Below are 24,028 nucleotides of genomic sequence, written 5' to 3'. Positions count from 1 at the left end.
AGTTGGCCCTCTTCTCCACCCTTCCTCAACACCACTTCCAACAGATCCTTCCTCTCAGGATCTCCACTACATACCATAAAAGGCCTTTTGCAAGAAAATGGCATGTACCATCACATTTGAACACTACCTTATAAGCAATAAGTGCCGCTGCAATCGATTCATTTTTTTCTTCCATCACATACTGATTTTTTTTTAATATAGAGGATAAGGACATGAGAAAGAATAAAATGAAGAGACCCTAGCAACTATTAGCCTGACATATCAGTGGTCTCACCATATTATTACAAAGTAATATGAAAACATAACCACATCCTTATTTATTGTTGGCCTGGTATCAGAGTTTGTGTCAAATTATATGTTATGACCCAACATCAGGCAATCCTATCTCTGGGGACTGGGTTCTGAGTAGCATAATCCCTCTAGCTAACTATGAATTGATGAAGGGAAGTAAGAGGCAGATAACTGTAGTTATAAAAAAGCAATACAAGAATCCTTGTGATGTTAGAACTGTTCAATATCTTGACAGTGGAAGTAGATACACAAACCTACGCAGATGACCTACATAGAACTTACTACATAAATGAGTACAAGTGAAATTGTGGAAATCTGAGTAAGATAGGTGGATTACATCAATGTCAATATCCTAGCTGTAATATTATATTCTGTGCCCAAGGACAGTAGAGCAAGTTTTTATGTGGCTGCCATCACTACAGACATGTTTTTGAGTCCTAAAGTTTCATTTAACTTTGCTTCATCTGGATTTTCCCATATATCCCAACAGATTGAGTACTTATCATTCTTAACTACAAAAATAACATTGATTTGTACTGGATAGTCCATCTTTAAAACATTGGGCATTTCAATTATTTCTATCATATCATGGATGATAAAGTATCTTAGTGTAAAAAAGCATTATATTTTAGTTATTTTCTTGCATTACCTTCTATTTTTTGAAAGGTACTCAGAACAAAGGAAGCCATTAACCCTTAAAATGGCCAGAGAAAGCAAACACTTACCAAACCAAGAATCTATGTTTTGGGCATCTTCCTCATCATCCAAAGAGGTAAAATTGATAAAGTCCGTGGGAGCATCATAGGAATAGGAAGTTTTAACTTGTGACATTGTCCCCTGCCTTGGTACAGAAGAGCAGTTTTTTCCCAGTTTTTGTGTCACGTTTTTCAAAAGATCACCTTTTAATGAAAGAAATTGGTTGCACATTAATCTAATATACTGATTCCTCAGCAATTACTTTGCTTTTACTACCACATTTACATTCTAAAAATGACCCGGACAACACATCTTACTTTTCAAAACAAACTAAAAGTTAATTTTTCTTTTTTAAAGATTTTTTTTTTCAATTTTTAAGCAATGTCTACACCCAATGTGAGGCTTGAACTCAATTCCAAGATCAAAAGTCGTATGCTTCAGGCTCTATTACCAAAGCTATAATCATCAAAAACAGTATGGTTCTGGCACAAAAACACATAAATCAATGGAACAGAATAGGGAACCTCCTGAAATGGACCCTCAACTTTATGGTCAACTAATCTTCAACAAAGCAGGAAAGAACATCCAATGGAAAAAAGATAGTCTCTTCAACAAATGGTGTTGGGAAAATTGGGCTGTCACATGCAGAAGAATGAAACTGGACCATTACCTTACACCATACACAAAAATAGACTCAAAATGGATGAAAGACCTAATGTGAGACAGGAATCCATCAAAATCCTAGAAGAGAACACAGGCAGCAACCTCTGTGACTTCAGCTACAGCAACTTCTTGCTAGATACAGATACATCTCCAAAGGCAAGGGAAATGAAGGTAAAAATGAACTACTGGGACCTCATCAAGATAAAAAGCTTTTGCACAGCAAAAGAAACAGTTGACGAAACCAAAAGACAACCAACAGAATGGGAGAAGATATTTGCAAATGTCTTATTCGATAAAGGGCTAGTATCCAAATCTTTAAAGAACTTATCAAACTAAACACCCAAACTACAAATAATCCAATCCAGAAATGGGCAGAAGACATGAACAGACATTTCATCAAAGAAGACATAGAAACAGCCAACAGATACATGAAAAAATGCTCCACTTCATATTGTTGACAATTATATGATCTCACTCATATATGGAATTTAAGAAACAAAAGAGAATCATAGGAAAAAAATAAAACAAGATGAAATCAGAGAGGGAGACAAACCATAAGAGATTCAATCATAGGAAACAAACTGAGGGTTGCTGGAGAAGCAAGGGGGGATAGGGTAACTGGCTGATGGACATTAAGGAGGGCATGTGATGTAATGAACAGTGGGTTTTTTAAGACTGATGAATCACTAATCTCAACCTCTGAAACTAATAATACATTACATGTTACTTAATTGAATTTAAAATTTTCTTTAAAAGTTATATGCTTTATCAACTGAGCCAGCCAGGAGCCCCAAAGTCAACTTTTCTTTTTTAGTAACTTGAAGACACTCCTTGAGATAAATATATTGGAATTAAAAAGAGGCAAAGTTTGGTGAGTACCTACAACATGTCAGGTAGGCACCATATCAAGTGTTTTACAGTCATTCTTTTATTTTCCCTCAGTCTACCTTTTTCTCATTTCTAGCCTCTCCCATCCAATTTACACTCTCTCTGCTCTGAATAACCTAATTTCTGAAACAAACCATTAAGTTTTATACCTACTAACAAAAATCTTACTCATCATTCAAAGTCTAAGCCAATTCTCTACAAAGTTTCCCAATTTCCACCTATCATACTAATTGTTGCCTCTCCAAAGCCATAGTTATCATCCAATTTTATATTAGTTAACTATGCAAATGCCTCTTCTAGCAGGCTGTCAAGTTCCTGAAACCAAGGACTGATTTTACTCACTTGTGTATACCTCATCCATCAAGGTCCTTAGAACAGTATCTTATATATAGTAAGAACTTGGTACATTTTGCCAACTACAGATTTTCTTTCTTTAGAAATATTTTCATAAAAATACTATTCCTGGGCATGAAGAGAAAGACCTTAAGAAATATATAAAAGAAGGTGCCTGGCTGGCTAAGTAGGTAGAGCACGTAACTCTTGTAGGTTCAAGCCCAAGTAGGTTGGAGAGACTGCTAAAAATAAAATCTCAAAAAAACCCACAAAAAACAAAAAAAAAACATAAAAGGTACATGTCAAAGGAACAAGTCAAACATATGGGTTCATCCCTACTCTCCTGTACAAAGTTCTCACTGTCCTGTAGAAACCTGTGTAGGAAAAAAAAAAAAAGAAAGAAAACCTGTGTAGGTTTAAAGTCAGCCCCCACTATAGGTCTCTATGGTTAAGAAAATATCTGGTAGTCTGAAAAACAGCCTGAAGGACACACTGACTGGCAAATAATTCCCCTATGAAACCCAATGAGCCACTTGTCTTCATCCAGAGAACAACATGTACTTAAAGTATTCTGTATCTTGGAACAGAAGTAGATACCAGTAATCACTTGCATACACATTTATTAAATTAAGTATCTTTCTTTAAGCATTATTTTATTATAAAAATACATTCTCATTAAAGAAATTAGATCACCAAAAAAACTCTTACAAAAATAATAATCTTCAATGCCACAGTATTCCAGTCTGTCTGTTTCTCATTCTTTTTCTGTATATACAGACATATCTATGAATCTGCTTCACATATTGTGAGCATTTTCCATGTCAATACATATAGATAGTTCAACAATTGATGGCTGTACCATAATTTATCCCCTATTTTTAGGCATTTCCCAATATTTTCACTTTAAAGATACCACTAGAAGAATATCCTTGTAGTTCAATTTCTGTACACATCCATAATTCTATCCTTAAGATAAATTCTTAAAAATGGAATTGCTGGAGAGGCGCCTGGATGGCTCAGTTGGTTAAGTGTCTCCTTCAGCTCAGGTCAGATCTTCAGTGTCCTGGGATCAAGCCCTGCGTTGGGCTCCCTGCTCAGTGGAGAGCAAGAGTATTAATCACCTACTCTTATAATGAAAGTCATCACCTTGATCACCACCTTCCAGACTTGGGAGTAGCCATGGACAGTTCTGGCCAATGAGAACAAAGTTAAGAATCTGCTGAGGGATTCACAGGAAAACTTACTTTCCTAATACAACCACAACCCTGTTCCTGCCCTCTCCTTTGACCCTTCTTCTTGCCTTAAAAGCAAATGCAATGTCTAGAATATAGCAGCTATCATGCACATAAGTGGATGGCCAAGAAAATAACGTTGGCCTCAACGATGCTGAGCTACTGAACATTGATCAAGGATCATTAACCACCTACCTCCAAACGATAATACTCTTTTTGTATAAGTCACTATAGACACATTTTCTGTCACTTATAGCCCCAAACAATCCCAACTAACATAGAAGTCCAGGATTCTAGACCTATCTCTGGTACTTACTAGACATATATGACAACAACTCTTAAGTAAGTAAGTCACTCTACCTTTCTGCCTACCTATTTCCCATAAACAAATGAGAAAGCATTTCAAGTGCTATAAAATACACTACTGTAAGATTTTTTTTTAAGATTTTATTTATTTATTCATAAGAGACACAGAGAGAGAGAGGCAGAGACACAGGCAGAGGGAGAAGCAGGCTCCATGCAAGGAGCCCGATGTGGGACTCAATCCCGGGACTCCAGGATCACGCCCTGAGCTGAAGGCAGGTGCTAAACCACCAAGCCACCCAGGGATCCCACTACTATAAGATATTATCACTGCCTTTTGACCTACTGGTATCTCTCTTCTCCTTGACCACATTCGTATTCAAAAGGCCCTTACTGAAAGATTTCCCAGTGACTGACAGTGGTTAAAATTCCCCTGCTGCAAGGAAGAAGTTTTCCTGTTCTTGTGAACAAACATGCTGGAAGACATGGGAAAATCTTGGATTCCCATGATCTTAATGCCTAACCCAGGTCACTGGGAACACTTCCCAGGCAGGAATGTAATGAAGACTACTAAAGTTGGGGGAGGGAAGAGGCAGGAATGTAATAAATGCAACAACCCCACTTAAGCTTCCTAAAAATCATGATTTCCACCAAAGCATGCTACTGAAAACCACCTGGAAAGCTTTCAAATTTAACCCGTCACACTCTTTCTCTCTTTTTTTAATTATGGAGCTACACAGCTACCCTCTTTGGAGGGCAACTGCATTTTTTTTTTTTTTTTTGATAGATCTTGCCAAATGAAAAAGTACTATAGCATCATTCACAAAAGCCAAAAAACTAAAAGCCAAAATTCCACCAAGAGAAGATTGGTTGAATAAATTATGGCACAATCATACAATAAAATATTAAGTAACTTTAATATTAGGTAATTTTGCATATGTGATATGTACACAATGAGCTCCAAGAGCTATTAAGAAAAGTAAAATATAAAAGAGCATACTCTCATTCATGTTAAAAAGAAGCAAAGGGGTAATATATACATATATATCTTTGTACGTACATAAGACTATTGTGAAAGGAGACATAAAAGGGCTAACAGATTTTGGGTCTGGAAAAAGAGCTAGGAGTTCTGGGTCAGGGGAAGACTTTTCACTATATGAACTTTATTATATAAATACATACCTTTTCAGTTTTGAGAACTTCTAGTACTTATTTCCCCCTAAATTGGTGTTTACAGTCCACAAATCACTGGGCTTTCTGGAATTTTTATTAAGTACTCTTGGTAATCCAGCAATAATTGTTAAACCTCTTGTTTTTTGGAAATAAGGTTTCCTATTTAAGTGGTCTATAAATTGGTTACTAACTTCACTTATCCAACTGTTACCATTCTTTTTTTAATGTTTCTGTATAAAAATGAAATGCTCCTGGGTATTGACTTAATAAAAAGTATACAAGCTTGAAAAAAAAATAAAAGCTAAAAATAAAAGTGCTATTAATTACTGAGTACTTAAGACATGCCAGACACTGTTCACAGTGTTTTACATGTATTAACTCACTAAATCCTCCAACAGTCCTATGAGGTTAAGTCCTATTATCTTCATTTTACAGATGAGGAAATTGAGGCAAGGAGAAATTTACTACTTATTCATGGCCACACAACTAAGAAGTAGCAGAGCCAGCATTTGAGCTCATAGGCCCTTATCCACTACCTCTCATATTTACTTTTTTTTTTTTTTTTTTTTTTAGGCGATCTCTATACCACATACATGTGGCATGTGGCTTGAACTCACAACCCCGAGATCAGGAGCCATGCGCTTTACCAACTAAGCCAGACAGACACCCCTTTGTGTGTGTGTGTGTTTTGTTTTTGTTTTGTTTTGTTTTAATTTTTATTTATCTATGATAGTCACAGAGAGAGAGAGACATAAGCAGAGAGAGAAGCAGACTCCATGTACCGGGAGCCCGACGTGGGACTCGATCCCCGGTCTCCAGGATCGCGCCCCGGTCCAAAGGCAGGCTCCAAATCGCTGCGCCAGCCAGGGATCCCTTTGTGTGTGTTTTTATACATTTTTTTAATTTCCTCCCATATTTATTTAAAAATAGATATTTATGTAGATCAATATGAAATGTCAATAAGGGATAAAACCATTTGTAGATAATAACTTCCAAATACTATTTACTACAGGCCGAGGACTTTACCAGGTACTTGACATAAATCATCTCATTTAAACTGCATTAAGAATACACAATATCGGGCACCCCCTGTGGCGCAGTGGTTTAGCACCGCCTGCAGCCCAAGGTGTGATCCTGGAGACGTCGGATCGAGTCCCACATCAGGCTCCCTGCATTGGGCCTGCTTATCCCTCTGCCTGTGTCTCTGCATCTCTCTCTCTCTCTCTCTCTCTCTCTCTCTGTGTCTCTCCTGAATAAATAAATAAAATCTAAAAAAAAAAAAAAAAAACACAAGAATATACAATATCATAATCACCATTTTACAAATAAACAGGCTCAGAGTAATTAAGCTACTCCAAGATTACCAACTAGTAATGTAGCAGCGTTGAGTTTTAAGACCAGGTCTGTGAGATTCCAAAATCTAGAGTCACTATAATGTACAGGTTTTCTATAACATTACTTCAAAGAGGAGGTAGGTAACCAAACCATACTAATCTATCAGACAAATACAAAAATTAACTCTGCTTTACACAAAACTAAGCAACCCCGACAAGCTGTTCATAAAAGAATACTGGTAAATTAAGAATCTTATTCTAAAAACACTGGGAAAGCTCTGAGCTGAACCATCTCATAAAGTAAAACAGTACTCTGCAATTTCTCTTATTCTTAGTTTGTACTCGTGCATGTAAAATTTTTGCTTTATTTCAGAAGGAAGTCTATCTGAACCTCTCAGTGGATACTCTAGAGTAAGAGACAATGAAGAGGGTATTTAAGCAATCAGAAGGAGGGATGTCCTCTGAGGTCTAGGAGTGCATTTGATTGATGGGAGTCGAAAGGCAAGGGGTTCAAACCTAAATATGCCTTGTCTTTATTTAGGTGAAATTTTAAAACCAAAATACTATTTTTCTAACATGATCTCTTTTTTAAAAAACTTCTTTTAAGCTATCTTTGGTCTAGTATAACCAACTCAGGAGACCATCCCCACCTCCCCAACATCCCCAAAAACGGAATAAACAAAATACATATCTCTCCACTGAGAAGTCTTGACTGTACAATAAAAGGTGATAGTACAAGTACATGAACAAAACCAAAAGTAACTACTTTTGGGTAACTGGGTTATGCCAGTTTTACTGTGCTGTTTCTCCCAAATAAAGTTAAGATATGAAACCTTCAAAAATTAAAAAGCACAGGCCTATTGGGAATGGAACAGGCCAGGGCCTGGGCCAACTGTTTAAATGAGAAGGCCCCAGGCATGATGGGAACTGGATACCTTCCTGCACCCCTTAATCAAGATTGAATTTCTGTCAACAGGTCTCACTGAAAAAAAAAAAAAAGAAAGAAAAAAGAAAAAAGACACATGCGTCAACCACATTCCTCTAAACAAATCAGACTGCCAAGCAAGAGAATCAGCTTCACATTTCAAAATTATCTGAATCTACCACAGCTCTAGATCCCTGAAAAACTAGAAACATTCTGAATGAAGAAAAGCTCTTTCAGACCAGTAATCCTACAATAGAAGTGAGAAAAAAGTCTCACTCATATTATGAACTACTTAGGTTCCTTTTAGAACTGTCTCTTAAGTGCCATCATCATATCATATAGTTCATTTTTGTTTCCAGAAAGCAAAGACTAAAGGATACATATAATCTCTTCCTTCAAGAAACTCATATTTGAGTGGAGAATACAGACAATTGTGATACAGGGTGATCAGCAGGGGAAAAACCAAGGTCACTACGGAAATGCAGAGACGGGGATCAGGAGGGTCAGAGAAGGGTACCTGGTGGAAGTGATGCATAGAAGATACAGACAGCCATGAGCACAGCTTAACCTATAGAGATGTTGAATCACTATATTGTAAACTGAAACTAATGTAGCATTGTGTGTCAACTATACTCAAATCAAAAATTATTTAAAGAAGAAAAAGAAAAAAGATATGCATAAAGAACAACAAGAAAAAAAAAGAACAACAAGATACAGGCAATCCTGCAGAGTTCTACAAGCTAAGGATGAATACTGATTTTTTCTAAGAGATAAATGGAAAGGGGAAACAAATTCAGGAAAAGCACATAACTGAGGAAGATTGAAAAAGAAGCAATGTAACTTGTTTCCACATTCATCTGAAATTAACCTCCATCATGTCCTGTCCCTCTTCACTCTCAAACCAAAAATAACTAGCCTTGACAACATCTATAAATCAAAAGGTGCAAGTTCAGAGGAGGTGGGGGAAAACTGCAAAAGGGTGCATTCTAAGCAAGGTTGAAATAGTAGACTAGCAGCTCCTAAACAAAACAAAGACTTTGGTGTGACAGATGCTCTCAGGCACTTCACTATCCACCTTGTGAGCTGCATTATACCTATTTCTATTGGGAGAAAAATCATGAGTTAAACAACTGGTAATATAATAAACAGGATAAGAGAGAATAAGTCAAGACTCATTAGAAGTGTATTAAACAGTCCCATCCAAATAGTGCCATTTCCCCAGGCACACCCTCTCCTACTTTCACAAGGGATAAGAGATCCTGTTACCCTACCACAAGTTAAATAGAGTTGAGTTATTTTCATCCTACCCAAGCAGAAAACACCTACATTTTTTTTTTTTGGTACATAAGAGATTAGCAGGAGCCAATAAATGGCAACATAATCCAGCATGCAATTTTAACTGTTAATCAAAGTCAGAAACTAAGTCTGAAGGAAGTTAATGGACTTCATGTTTCCACATTTATGTTTGCTAACTTCTACATTGAAATTGGATCTGTTTACAGAAACAGATCCATGAAGCTTCCAAAATTGGGTCAATTTAAAATCCAATGACAATCCCTCACTGTCCAAGCATTCAGAAGTCAGCACAGGACACATGGACACTTGTTGTAATTCATCACTGTCCAGAAACCTCAAGCACATATATTTTTCATCATCTCTCTCCCACACTTGTGAGTTATGGGTTACAAACTCAGTTCTGCTTTATTTAATTAATCCATAGAACTCTATAAACCCTAAACCACTCTTGTACAACTAATAGGACCTGAATAAAAATCAATGATGTAATTTACCTTCAAACCAAATAATGATACAGATCTTTGTAGAATACTAAAACAATCTTTGTAGAATATCAGGATATCTTTGTAGAATATCAAAGTGTTCTGCTGTTTCAAGAGTAAGAAGCTGAAAGAGTTTGTAAGGGTTGACAGTGGGGCTGCAGGAGGTTACAATTCTTGTGAATACTCACTCAGTCTTGTAAAGATTTACATCCTTCAAAAGGTATCCTTCTTGGGATGTAGATACACAGATACCCAAGAACCTCAAAAAGTGATTACCTATGGGGTGCCAAAAAGTGAGGTAGACAGTGGCAGGGTTAAAAGATTTCTAAGTATAACCCTTTTTATACTATTTCGATTTGTACCATGTGAATGTATCACATATTTTTAAAATATAAATTTGTGCCTGTGTGAATATACACTATTAAGTAGGTATGTAAATCAGCAAAATTTTCCTGAGACAATTTGGTGTTATGTACCAAAGTCTTAAAAATATGCATTTTTTTTTTAAACTAACGATTTCACTATATGAAATACTATGGCAGAACCATATAATGGAGGGACTGCCTGGGTGGCTCAGTCAGTTAGGCATCTGCCTTTGGCTCAGGCCACCATCCCAGGGCTCCCGGCTCAGCAAGGCGTCTACTTCTCCCTCTCCCTCTGCTTGCCACTCTCCTTCTGCCAGCCCACGCACTCTCTCTCATTCTCTTTGTCAAATGAATAAATAAAATCTTTGGGGAAAAAAAAAAGAAGTTAAAAAAAAAAAAAACATATAATGGAATACCACATAGCCACTAAAATTATGTTGTAACAAAACTTAATGACATGAAAAACTGTTCATAACCTAATTATAAAGTCGAAAAAAATAATGAAAGTTTTTAGTGTATGACTTTTTATTTTTTTAATTTTTTAAAAGATTTTATTTATTTATTCATAAGAGACAGAAAGAGAGACAGAGAAAGAGAGAAAGAGAGAGAGAGAGAGAGAGAGAGAGAGAGAGAGGCAGAGACATAGGTGGAGGAGGAAGCAGGCTCCATGCAGGGAGCCCAATGTGGGACTTGATCCTGGGACCCCAGGATTACACCCTGGGCCGAAGTCATGCGCCAGACCACTGAGCCACCCAGGCGTCCCAGTGTATGACTTTTTAAAACCAAACACAGCACACAGAAAAGAATCAGAAAGAAATCTATCAAACTGTTAGCAATAGTTTATCTGAGAGGTAGGATAGTGAGTGACAGCCTTTCTTTTGCTTTTCTGTATTAAATAAATTTCCTTCAAAATATGTTATTTCTAGTTTATTGTTGGAATTTTTTTAAATTTAATTTACAGAGTGCCTGGGTGGCTCAATTGGTTAAGCATCTGCCTTCAGCTCAGGTCATGATCCCAGGGTCCTGGGATCAAGCCCCTCATTGGGCTCTCTGCTCAGCAGGGAGCCTGCTTCTCCCTCTCCTTCTGCCTGCCCCCCACCTACTTGTGCTTTCTCTCTGTCAAAGAAATAGATTAAATAAATAAAATATTTTTAAAATTATTATTTATTTATTTGAGAGAGAGAAAACATGAGCAAGGGGGAGGATCAAAGGGAGAGAGAGAAGCAAACTCCTCACTGAGCAGGGAGTCCAAATGAGTCAATCCCAGGACACTAGGATCATGACTTGAGCCAAAGGCAGATGCTTAACTGAGTCACCTAGGCACCCCTTACCTTTTTTTTTTTTTCCCAAAATATGTTACTTTTGAAGACACATTAAAGCTAACCATTTTTGATGGTAATATATTAATGTTTCTCTTATTCCTTTTTGATATAACTTACTGTGGACACAGCCTTACCTGTGGCTTAATGCCAGTCAATCCACCTTCCTACAGGCTTCAGAGTTGCAATATACTCTTTCACCTCTCTTCTGAAATACTGTAGTCTAGCAAGTACTTTTTATCAAGAACCTGGAAGAAACAGAAAGGTGATATAACAGGTTTACATTCTCTAGTAAAAATGGTTAACAGAGAATACAAAAGCGCTACAAAACACCAAGAATACTCACTTCAAAACCAAAGAGTGCTTCTGAGAGCTAAGGTCTAAATAGCATAAGTCTATCCTTAATAATACTCTTAACTGTTGTTTCAGCTTAAGTTTTTTTTAGTATATTTGCTGTCTCAGGGTGTCTTTGAGATCATACACTCCCACTTTAAAACCATCTTTCCAAAATCTGCAGTTTAGGAACACTGACACCAAGGGGTGATACTGTGCACTTCTATTCAAACATTAGAATGGAAAGGAAAAAAAAAACTTACTATTTTTTTTATTAAAAAAATAAAAAGTAGAAATATTGAGGCGCCGGGGTGGCTCAGTCATCTGAGCATTTGCCTTCAGCTGAGGTCGTGATCCCAAGGTCCTGGGATAGAGCCCCACATTGGGCTCTCTGCTCAGCAGGGAGCCTGCTTCTTCCTCTCCCTCTGCCTGACACTCCTCCTGTTTATGCTATCAAATAATTAAATAAATAAATCTTAAAAAGAAAGTAGAAATAGTATTCTTTAAAAATTTCCAAAGCCCCTTTCTCACTCAACATTAATCCCCCCCAAGTTTCTCTATGCAAACAAAACCAGAACCCCTCCCAGTTATCTATACTTTTATACTTTTTTTTTTTTTTTAAGATTTTGTTTATTCATGAGAGACACAGAGAGAGAGGCAGAGACACAGGCAGAAGAAGCAGGCCCCATGCAGGGAGCCTTCTGTGGGACTCTATCCCAGGACCCTGGGATCATGCCCTGAGCCAAAGGTAAGATGCTCAACCACTGAGCCACCCAGGTGCCCCATCTATACTTTTAACCAAGTACCTTGAACCATTGATCTCCATCTAGGTCTCTGTCTCAAATACGGATCTATCCACAAAATTATATGGGCTCTTAAATCTTCCAGTAGTCAATTCTATTTCCTAACTTTACTCATTGCAAAGAAAATTCAGTTTGCCAAAGAGTGTTTAGATCTCTCCTCCCTTCCTTCCTTCCCCAGCAATTCAAAAAGAATTAGGGAGAAAGACTGAATAAAAAAATAGATAGGGGATATAGAAGAACTCTGAATACCTCATGGCACCTAAATAAAACATGAAGGACTTTCCCACATAATCCTGTCTCCTGAAGAAGCTTAATTGCAAATGTAGGATAAGTTAACTTTATTAAGCTTGGAATACACAGACTTAAGCATAAGGCTGGCCAAAACAACCCTATTTTATTTCAAGTTTTAAAGTTTAAACAGATTTACCAACCTAGCTGAATACACCGTTTTTCATACCTGCAATTTTGTAGTGAATTTAGATATCTTCCTGCCTATCCAATTCAGCAGATAGTAAGTGGACAATTTGTGTGCACCAAGACTGTTCTAGTTCTTGTCTAAACAATGTCTGCTTATCAAGAGCCAGTTTGTGTTCCATCTGCTTCACAAAGACATCCTTGCCTATTTTAAAGATCATTGATCTCCCTCACCTCTACACTGCCAGGGCAGCTGCAATACATAACACTAGGGGACTCCAATGCTATCATGTCTTGTTCAGATTGTCACTTGTCAATTTGAATCAGTGTTTTGTCCTCAAGCATACCAGAAAACCCATGAGAACATCGTACATCTGAATATCCATAGTATCTAAAACCAATCTGAGCACACAGTACATCCTCTCAAAAGTCGGTTAATTAGTTAAGTGACTTGGGAGCCACAATAATTTTTATCCTGAGAGTGGCAACTTAATCCTGACCTAACACGCCCAACAGCCAAAACAACCAAGAGTGATATAGGGGTGGCTTGGCAGGGGGTATGACACACTGAGGCCACAACGCAAGGGTATCCTTACTATAGCAGTAAATAGTTCAAATTCTGACATGTAGGGCAGCCTGGGTGGCTCAGTGGTTTAGCACCACCTTCTGCCCAGGGCGTGATCCTGGAGACCCAGGATTGAGTCCTGCGTCGGGCTCCCTGCGTGGAGCCTGCTTCTCCCTCTGCCTGTGTCTCTGCCTCTCTCTGTGTCTCTCATGAATAAATAAATAAAATCTTCAAAAAAAAAAAAAAATTCTGACATGTAATGAGTGAGACAAATATGAAGATAGGCCATAGGATGTCAAGACCAAGTAAAGCTGAATGAACCTGGGAGAACATAAAGCGATAACCTCAGCTCGAAATCCGCAGAGCACTCAACGCTGTCTGGTCCTAAGCAGGGCTGGGCTGATTAGGGCAAGCCCTTGGTACTTAACTACTAGAAAACTGTATGTGAGACAAAGAAACCCTACGTCAAGAAAAAGGAGGCAAAAGAATCCTGCCTTATTATAAGTCTGGTTCACGCTTTTCCTTTCCTCCTCAGTCTATAAATGCTCTAGGAGAGAAAATTAGGCAGTAATTTTAGAATAATTAGGCAATAATCAAAGGGGGAGGGCTAAACGGATATGAATAAAACAGGACGAATTTTAAATCCCAAATAGAAAGACAACTCCAATTGGAATTCAAGTCCCGCAATTAATTATGTTCTCACTCCGTATCTATTACCTTTCTATCTTATACAATAGTTTTTAAATGTAGTTGTGACCACATCTGTTTTCCTCCACCAAAGCCACACTTCTTGAGGGCGGGGCTACCGTTTCACCCATTGCTTGAAAATCTAGATTGTGGGCCTCCGCTCCCTCCTGCATAAAGTGGAGCTAAGAATAGCTCCTGCTTCACTGCCTTGGTGAGATAATTAAGAAAACGTCTGCACGCAGAGTGCCTAGTCCACGAACGCTCATTTCATCTGTGCGCGGTAACAATGATCGTTACCGTTATTAGCCTAGAGCCTCCCACAACCCCTACTTCCCCCTATTTCCCACGGCCGGCCTCGGCCTCTACCTGCAGACACAGCCTGCCAGCCTCGGTCCGGACACACTTCACGGAAAAATCCTGTCACCAAGAGAAGGGTAGTCCGAAGGCCGGCTCCCTCTCCGCCTGGCCTGGGAGGCGCCCACACACCAAGACCGCCTCAGAAGCCCGGGCCGAGAGGCGCTTGGAGGCGCTACGGGCTTGGGGGAGACCTCCGGCCGTTCGAAAATCAGGGAAGGGGCAGGCTGCGTCCCAGCCGCTCCCCGTTTCTCCCCAAGGCTCACCTCGCCACAGCTCTGACAACCAAGCGCCCGGAAGCCCCGCGGCGGGACTCATTCAGTACCGTTGAAAATTTGAACCCAGGCTCCCTAGTTGAATCCACCAATCAGAGTGAGGGAACCGGCAATCCTTAGCCTCCCCATTGGCCCAGAGGATCGCAAGGACGCCGGAAGTCGAGATGCGACACAAGCAAACAACCGCCCCGGGAGGCTCCTGGGAAATGTAGTCTCGTGCAACTTGCCTGAACCCTTTGGAAGAACTCTAATAAGGAAATTACTACAAAGCCCAGAATGCTCGACTCCAAATTATTCGGGAGAGGTAGTACCAACTGGAGAGAGGAAGAGTCGCTTCAGGTAACAGAACGACGTGCACCTGGATTTCCCCAAAACCTTCACGAAAGAGAAATTTCTTATTCTCCCTACTCTAGTGCATGGTGCCTTGGTCATAGGAATTCGCTTCGTTTTAGCATAGAGTCCCCTGTATACAACATAGACTCGCCCTCATCTCTTCTCCCAAACGTGAAGGAGTCTCTCCCAAGTCCTTATTGAGCCCATTCTCCCGTAAGGACTGGCTTAAAGCCGCGGATTATGATTGGTTGGTCCTTCCCTTTTAATTCCATTTACGTGTCTTGTTTTCTCGTCCTCGTATTTTAGAAGAGGAAAACAAAAGGTTCAGAGAAGTTGAGTGAATAGTCTGAAATCAATAAATGGAGGAAGCGGAACTTGAATTAGGGACTTCTGGTCCTATACATCATCAATAATTACTTAGAAAATAATAGCAGCTACAAGAGGGGAAAGATCTCTGTAATAAAAATTACAGCGTTTAAGAAAATAAGCTTAAGGCCTTTATCTGAAAATTTAAAACTGTAAAACTTGGTTGAATAACTACAAAAATACGTAAAGGAGATTATATGCTTTATTAGTGGATGGGGAGATCCAGTATTGTAAAGCTGTTAATTTTCCGTATGAAGAGTTCAAGGAAATTACAATGAAATTCGCCAAGGTTTTGTCATGGGACTTGCCAAGTTGATTCTAAAATTTATATAGAAGAAGAAAACACAAGAAGTGGCATCTGAATTTTGAAAAATAATGGGGGAGACAGGTGACTGCCATACATAAGCTCTCATGAACATTAACATATTTGTAAATTATAGTTATGTTTAAAGTATGGTTAATTGACTCCATGGGGATATAATAGGGAAAATCCAGAAAGGAAAACTCTACAGAACAACAGATCTCGTTTCTTCAAAACATAAACAGCAAGAGTGGTTTTGTTTTTGTTTTAATACGCCTTCTTATTTGTAGAGTTACATATAGAAATGGTAGGAATGAAATGACTCTAGAATTTGCTTCAGAATGATCCGGATAGTGTGGGGTCTCGGGAAATAGGTGGGAGTATAGATGAAACGAGTGAAACAAGATTAGCCACAAAATGTTAAGCGTTGAAGCTGAATGGCAGGTTTGTGATACATATATGCATATATATGCTCATATAAATGTGCTTGTGAAGTTTTCACAAGGTTCTTTAAAGCAGAATATTGCCATAAGAATTCTTTTAAAACAACAGAAGATCAATTAGAAGAGCTTAAGAGTCCAGAAACAAACTCATGTATATCAGAATTTAGTAAATGCTGAGTAGAATTTCAAATCAGATGGAAACAAATAATGGAGTTAGGACATTTGCTTTTCATTTGGGGAAAATATTATATTAGATTTTTATCCCATACCATTTACAAAAACAAATTTCAGATGAATTAAAACCCTAAAGATAGGGACGCCTGGTTGGTTCAGCCATTGAGTATCTGCTTTTGGCTCCGGTTGTGGTCCGGGGAATCCCAGGATCAAGTCCCTCATCAGGCTTCCTGCATGGAGCCTGCTTCTCCCTCTGCCTGTGTCTCTGCCTCCCTCTCTTTCTGTGTCTCTCATGAATAAATAAACAAAATCTTAAAAAAAAAAAACAAAACCTAAAGATAGGGGAAAAATAAAAATTTTTAAAAGTTTAAAAGAATATGTTTTCGATGTTGGGGTAGGAAAATTTTATGTTAAGACAAAAGGGATAAACTAAGACATAAAGGTAAACACTGACCAACATTTTAAAATTCTGTTTGACAAAAGAAAAACAAGACTGAAGGAGGAAATATTTCCAACACATATAACAAAGAATTAGAACTCAATATATATAAATGAACAGCAACAAAAAAACCCAAAAATCAGTAAGAAAAGGACAAAACCTCAATAGGAAAAAAAATGGAGAATATGGGCACTTCTTAGAAGAAGAAATAAAATTGGCCATTAAAGATAACACAAAGGGGCACTCCCCTCTGCTTGCTAGATAGGATGCTCCCCAATTCAGGAATCCCTTAATAAAGCTAATTGGATCTTCAAATTAAAAAAAAAAAAAAAAAGACATGCAAGGGTGGTTGGCCTCAACTAGTAATACTGAAATTTAAGTTAAATTCAAAGTATAAGCAAGAAGGCACCATTTTCACCCATCAGATTGTCCAAAATTAAAAGTTTAATGGTATCAAGGATTTGCAAGGTAAAAGAACAAATGGGTTTGGCTGCTTTAGAGGGCAAGTTAGCAACATCTATTAAAATGTCAAACACGTGTGCCCTGTGATCTAGGACTTCTATTCCTAGGTTTAATTCCAAGAGACACAATCATCAACTTTGACATAGAAGCACAGAGGCACAGTCACTATCACATGAATCGAGCACCTACCATGTGTCAGTCACTATACTAAATGTTGGGATTAAAAAGACAAAATCTCTGTCCTTGAGAACCTGATTCTAGATTCTACTGGAGAAGGCAGACTCTAAACAAGATAAATAAATGATGTAGTGTATTAGGAGGTGGAAATGCAAAGCCTTTGCTCTCCAGGCCCCAAGGGTGGATGGCAATGAGAAGAGGAAGGCAGGGGCTGGACAGAGACAAAGGAAGGGCAGGGTCGGCCTACACTGTGGCCGCCCACTTTCAGCAGACACAGCACCTAACCACTAGGGAACTGCAGGACCACAGAGTAGCCATGCTCAGGTGGGGGTGGAGCTAAAGAGCTTGCTTTATATTAGGAGAGCAAGGGCATCAGAGCTGTGCCCCATCCAGGACCTACTAAGTAGAAGATGCCTAGTGGGTGAGTAAGTGAATGAGGCAGTGCCTGCGAGCCAGTATGTGTGCAAGAGCTTCCCAAGTCGTTCCAAGGGGTAAGCCTGACCCAAGGAATTCATTTCCTGTCATCCCTTCTGCATTGATTACATTCTAGTCTGAGTCTCAAGTTCCCATTCTTCATGAATGGATGACTGCAAGGGCTGAAATCACCAAAGCAGCCTTTTAGAGCTGAAAGGAAGCACAGACACAACTGGTCCACTCTACCCACATTTTCAGCCATCGTTATTTTGGCCTTATTCATGTGAAGGGGGTTTGTCATTTTAAGTAGGGTAGTTCAGGGACATTTGGACAAAGATCTCCAGAATGTAAAGAGTGAGCCATTATAGATATCTAAAGGAAGAGTATTCTAGGCAGAGAAAGAAGCAAGTGAAAAGATAGGAGCATAGCCGGCATGTTTTAGAAATACCTAGGAAGTCAGTGGCTAGACAAGGAAGAGAATGTCAGGAGATATTCTGGCAAACCAACTGGGCCACTGTGAGGACTTTGATTTTTACTTTGAATGAACTGGGAGGCTGAGGGTTTTTTGCATTGATTAGCTCTCTGCTTTTAATGGGATAATTCTGGTTGCTGTGCTGAAAACAGAGGGAAGGAGAGCAGGAATCTTCCATCAGGGAAGAGCAGGGAAATCAATTAGTAGGCTGTTGCATTGGAGCTGTGAGAAATTGGAAACCACCTAAATATCCATAAGTAGGAGGTTTTTTTTTTTAAGATTTTATTTATTTTATTTTATTTATTTTATTTATTTCACAGAGACACAGAGACACACACACACACACAGAGGCAGAGACACAGGCAGAGGGAGAAGCAGGCTCCATGCAGGGAGCCCAACGTGAGACTCGATCCCGGGTCTCCAGGATCACACCCTGGGCTTCAGGCGGCTAAACCACTGCACCACTGGGGCTGCCCAGTAGAAGGGTATTTTAATAAACTGTCTCTAGAATGGAATATTAAGCATCAGTTCAGTTCAAAAGAGTTCAACTGATCTGGACTGACAAGGCAGTATCTTCGAGACACATTTTTGGTTAGAAAACAAATTGCTGATTGATATAAATTCATTATGAAACCATTATTTTTTTTAATTTATTTTTTTTAAGATTTTATATATTTATTCACGAGAGACAGAGAGACAGAAGCAGGCTCCATGAAGGGAGCCCGATGTGGGACTCAATCCCAGGTCTCCGGGATCACGCCCTGGGCTGAAGGTGGTGCTAAACCGCTGAGCCACCCGGGCTGCCCAAAATTTATTTATTTATTTTTTAAATAAACTCTATCCCCAGGACCCCTGGGTGGCTCAGCAGTTGAGCATCTGCTTTTGACTCAGGGCATGATACCGGGATCCGGGATGGAGTCCCACATTGGGCTCCTGCAGAGAGCCTGCTTCTCCCTCTGCCTGTGTCTCTTGCCTCTCTCTCTCTCTCTCTCTCTCTCTCTCTCATGAACAAATAAATAAAATCTTTAAAAAACAAAAAACAACTCTGTGCCCAAAGTGGAACTCGAACTTACAACCCCGAGATCAAGAGTCCCATGCTCCACAGACTGAGTCAGCCAGGCACCCCTGAAACATTATGTTTTTTAAAAATATGCAAAATGGGCAGCCCGGTGGCTCAGCGGTTTGGTGCCGCCTTTGGGCCAGGGCCTGATCCTGGAGACCGGGGATCAAGTCCCACGCCAGGCTCCCTTCATGGAGCCTGCTTCTCCCTCTGCCTGTCTCTGCCTCTCTCTCCCTCTCTCTGTGTCTCTCATGAATAAATAAATAAAATCTTTAAAAAAAAATGCAAAAAAAAAATAATAAAATAAAAATAAATAAATAATAAAAAAAAGCAAAACAATGCTCCACTTTTCCTGTAGGTGTGTATAAATAATGACAGCTAGCACTTACCTGGCACTTACCATATGCCAGGCACTGTTTGAAGTACTTAACACATAATAACTTACTTAAAAAAATAATAATAATAACTTACTTCATCCTAATGGTAACTCTATGAGGTAAGTAATGTCATCATTTCCACTTTATAGATTGAGGAAATTGTGGTTCAGAGAGGGTAGCCAACTTCTCTAAGGTCACACAGTTTGTATGTGACAGAGTCAGAATTTGGAAGCAGGAAGTCCAGCTCCAGAGGCCAAGCCTTAATCACTGCCCTACATTGCCTCTCCTAAACAGAGATGTATATGTGGCAGGAGTGAGAATTCACAACAAACTGACAAGTGTGGGAAATTCAGAGGGGAGGAACTAAACTGGACCATGGACAGAAATGAAAGACAGATAATGTGAGTTTTATCTTTGTATAAGAATGTAGCCATGTATTATTTGTGTGATTTCAATTTGTTGTTTTTATAATGGAAGTCTGGTAGAGGAGAGAAGTCTGCAAAGGAGAGAGGAAGACGAGCCAGTGGAGCAGAAAGTTATTCAGGCTCTTCAAACCTATTTTTTGAAAGTGAGAGAGAAAGAATCAACCAACCTCTACCCTTGCCCCTTCCAAATCTGCTCCTTCACTCTGTAGGTCAGTCCCTCTACCATCTAACCAGTGGTCACTAGGCCAAAAATCTGTACTTGCCTTCCAGCTTGATGAGGCCTCCTACTCCATGGAAAATGGACACCAGCCAGCCATTGGCTCTGGATGGCAACTAACTCTCAAACACCTCCAGGCAGGGTGGCTGTAATCACCCAAGAACACTCCCCTGGAGAAGATTGCAAGTATGAGCCATTGGTGACAGCCATCAAAAGGATCCCTGGAGAAGAGGGCATCACTCTGTCTCTGTCTTCCATAGTTCCCATTCAACCAAGCAAAGGGAGCTCTGCAGGTGTTTCCGCATGGCTGATGTGGAATTCTTTTTGAGGAAGGATTATAGAGACCTTAGCAAGCTGTGATTAAGAAAAAAAGACTATAGGAAACAACCCAAATGTCCACCGATTTATGAATGGATCTATAAAAGGTGGTAAATCCATGCAATGGAGTAGTATTTTTTAATAAAATGAATTAAGTACTGACACATACTATAACCTAGATGAACCTGAAACACTATACAAGAAGCCAGACTCAAAAGGACAAATATTACATGATTCCATTTATAAGAAATTTCTGAAAGAGGCAAATCCTTAGAGACAGAAAGTAGATTAATGGTTGCTAGGGATTGGGGGTGGGGGGATGGAGAGTGACTGCTGATGCAGGGGTTTCTTTTCAATAAGCTCATGTAAAATCAGTGCTAGCCAGGCACAAGTGGGGCCTTTGTCTTTTGGGAGTAGGAAAGAGAATCCCTTGAAATTCCATCCTCTGCATTTGTAGTGGGTATTGGCTTGGTACATAAGCTAAATACTTTAATATTTGAGATCTTTTATATTTAAATATGTTTTAATAAAATTACAAAAATAATACATGCTTATGACAGAATGGAGGGTATAGGTTAGATCCTGTACATTCATGACTTCACTTAGTCTTTGCAACACCCTTGCCAGGTAAGGGTGGAAAAAACTGAGGCTCAAGGGAGCTAAAATGAACTGCCCAAGGTCACATAGCAGAGTTAATATTTTTAGCCAGGTTCATAAACATATATGAAGTAAAAGTGAAACATATATGTTTCAAGTAAAAAGTGAAAAGGCCCTATACCTCCTATCACACCCCATCACCAAACCCTCTCCTTCAGTTAAAACAATTAGTGTTAGGGAAACCTGGGTGGCTCAGTGGTTGGGTGTCTGCCTTCGGCTCAGGGTGTGATCCTGGAGTCCCAGGATTGGGTCCCAAGTCGGGCTCCCTGCATAGAGCCTGCTTCTCCCTCTGCCTATGTCTCTGCCTCTCTCTCTCTCTGTGTTTCTCATGAATAATTAATTAATTAATTAAATCTTTTTAAAAATTAGTATTAAAAGATGAGTATATATCTTTCAGAAATCTTTTCATAAAAATACAGTCATATATCTGTATTCATACATGCATGCATTTATGTATTTTTCTATTTATGTAGAAAAATATTTTTTTAATTTCTTACTTTAAAAGTAATACTTATAATATTTAGAAAATATAGGAAATAATAAAGAAGAAACAAAAATGTAACATAGCCTTTAGAAGCAACACCTCCACTACTAGCATTTTAGTATATTTACTTCCAGTCTTTTTAAATATACTTCCTTAGTATATTTTCTTCCAATCTTATTTTATTAGACATTGAATAGATACAAATACATGTATGTAAAATGTATGGTTGTATAAAAAATGAGGCAACAAATTCTGTATACATATGTACAATTCAATAAGAACATTTCCATTATCTTTTAAACTCTCAATTTTACCCAGTTCCCCAGTTTATGCTGAACCCAGTCCTATTACTATGCAATGACTATCTTGAATTTTGTGCTTATTATTCCTTAACATTTCTTTATAATTTTACCACATAGGTATGTATCCCTGTATTGGTTATCTATCGCTACAACACAGATAACCCCCCAAATTTAACAGCTTAAAATTATAAATATTTATTATCTTATATATTTTCTGAGGGTCAGAAATTCAGTAGTTAATAACTGGTTCTGACTCCAGGTCACAGATGAGATTGTAGTCAAGCTGTTGGCTATCCTCCTCTGGAGGCTTGGCTGGGGCAGGAGGATCTTCACATGACTGCTGGCAGGAGGTTTCAGTTCCTCACCACACATGGGCCTCTCTGTAGGGCTACTCACAACATGGTATCTAGCTGTTCCCAGAGTGAGTGATGAGAGCGAGAAAGAGATAACCTAGTCTTTTTTTTTTTAATATTTTATTTATTCATGATAGACAGAGAGAGAGAGAGGAAGAGACACAGGCAGAGGGAGAAGCAGGCTCCATGCAGGGAGCCTGACTTGGGACTCAATCCTGGGACTCCAGCCCTGGGATGAAGGCAGCGCTAAACCGCTGAGCCACCTGGGCTGCCCGAGATAACCTAGTCTTGGAGGTGACATACCATCATCTCTGCCATTTGCCATTAGTAACACAGAACAACAAAACAATTCTGATATATTGTGACAGGGGACTACACAAGGGTGTGAATACCAGAAGGGAGGCCATCTCAGACAAGGCCGGCTGCCACAAACCCTACACTGTATGTAGATTAGTTTTTCCTCTTTTCAAACTATATATAAATGGAATCATACTTCATTATTCATGGAACATGTTTCTAAGATTCTTTCACAGTGTGTATAACTAAGTCCACTCATTTTCTCACTGTATATTACAAGTATAAATATACTATTTGTTTAAACGTTTTGTTATAATGGACACGTGTAGTTTACCAAATTTTTGCTATTATAAGTAGTGCTGCCATAAACATTCTTTCTTTAAAAGTTTGGGTTTTTTTTTTTTTTAGCAATCTCTATACCCAATGTGGGGCTCGAACTCATGACCCTGAGATCATGAGTTGCATGGTCCTCAAACTGAATCAGCCAGGTGCCCCTACTTCTATAATCATTCTTATACCTGCATTTGCACATGTGTAAGAATTATTTTAGAGTGTATATCAGAGGATCCCTGGGTGGCTCAGCAGTTTGGCATCTGCCTTCGGCCCTGGGCGTGATCCTGGAATCCCAGGATCGAGTCTCTCATCGGGCTCCCTGCGTGGAGCCTGCTTCTCCCTCTGTCTGTGTCTCTGCCTCTCTCTCTCTCTCTCTCTCTCTCTCTGTCTCTTATGAATAAATAAATAAAATCTTTTTAAAAAATAGAGTGTATATCAAAGAATAGAATTGCTGGGTCATAGGTTATGGGTATTAATTCTAGGTGACAATAAATTTTTTTCCAAAGTTATTCCATACTCTTGAACCACCTTGATTTTATTGGATTTTCCCATTTTTGCCAGGCTAGTGGGTATGAAATGGCATCTCAGGGAGGTTTTCATTTTCATTTTCCTTGATAACTAGTGAGGGTGAGCATCTTTTCAGATTTATTGACCACTCTGTTTCCGTTTCTCTTTAGCGTCGGTGCAAGGATTTTCTCCATTTTTCTTTTGCCTTTATCATATTGATTTCCTAGTCTTTTTCCTATGCATGGTATTTAGAGTTGAGATTGTGTCACACAACTAGTTTTATATACTTTTATTCTCACTTAACATCACACCACAATCGTTTCCTCATCATCTAAATCTCAGCAAATGTTTGTTGTTTTTTTAAAGATTTTATTTATTTATTCATG

The 24,028-nt window shown here is 38.9% G+C and overlaps 2 protein-coding genes across 17 annotated transcripts in view; one reads left to right on the top strand and one right to left on the bottom strand.

The window, feature by feature from the left end:
- TPX2 (TPX2 microtubule nucleation factor) overlaps window positions 1-24,028 on the bottom strand; it is a 71,836-nt gene that overhangs the window by 45,837 nt on the left and 1,971 nt on the right. For 4 of the 13 annotated variants that reach the window (XM_049100599.1, XM_049100607.1, XM_025469641.3 and 1 more), the window contains exons 1-3: window positions 14,723-14,874; window positions 11,438-11,548; window positions 1,017-1,190 (exon numbers count right to left, since the gene is read on the bottom strand). In XM_049100599.1, the coding sequence (XP_048956556.1) occupies window positions 1,017-1,122 (106 nt within the window). In that variant the 5' untranslated portion in view covers window positions 1,123-1,190; window positions 11,438-11,548; window positions 14,723-14,874. Of the gene's footprint in view, window positions 1-1,016; window positions 1,191-9,804; window positions 9,893-11,437; window positions 11,549-11,896; window positions 12,079-14,468; window positions 14,875-24,028 lie in introns of those variants that run through there. The other 9 variants (XM_049100603.1, XM_025469643.3, XM_049100605.1 and 6 more) reach the window with 8 other exon arrangements.
- The window catches only part of BCL2L1 (BCL2 like 1), a 64,411-nt gene continuing 55,321 nt past the window's right edge, over window positions 14,939-24,028 (top strand). For all 4 annotated transcript variants that reach the window (XM_035705348.2, XM_049100610.1, XM_035705347.2 and 1 more), the window contains exon 1: window positions 14,939-15,070. The gene's annotated coding sequence lies outside the window, so the exon portion shown is untranslated. The remainder of the gene's footprint in view (window positions 15,071-24,028) is intronic.

The sequence above is a fragment of the Canis lupus genome, chromosome 24, assembly GCF_003254725.2.
Source record: "Canis lupus dingo isolate Sandy chromosome 24, ASM325472v2, whole genome shotgun sequence".
NCBI lineage: Eukaryota > Metazoa > Chordata > Mammalia > Carnivora > Canidae > Canis > Canis lupus.
This window is presented reverse-complemented; position numbering and strand designations above follow the sequence as displayed.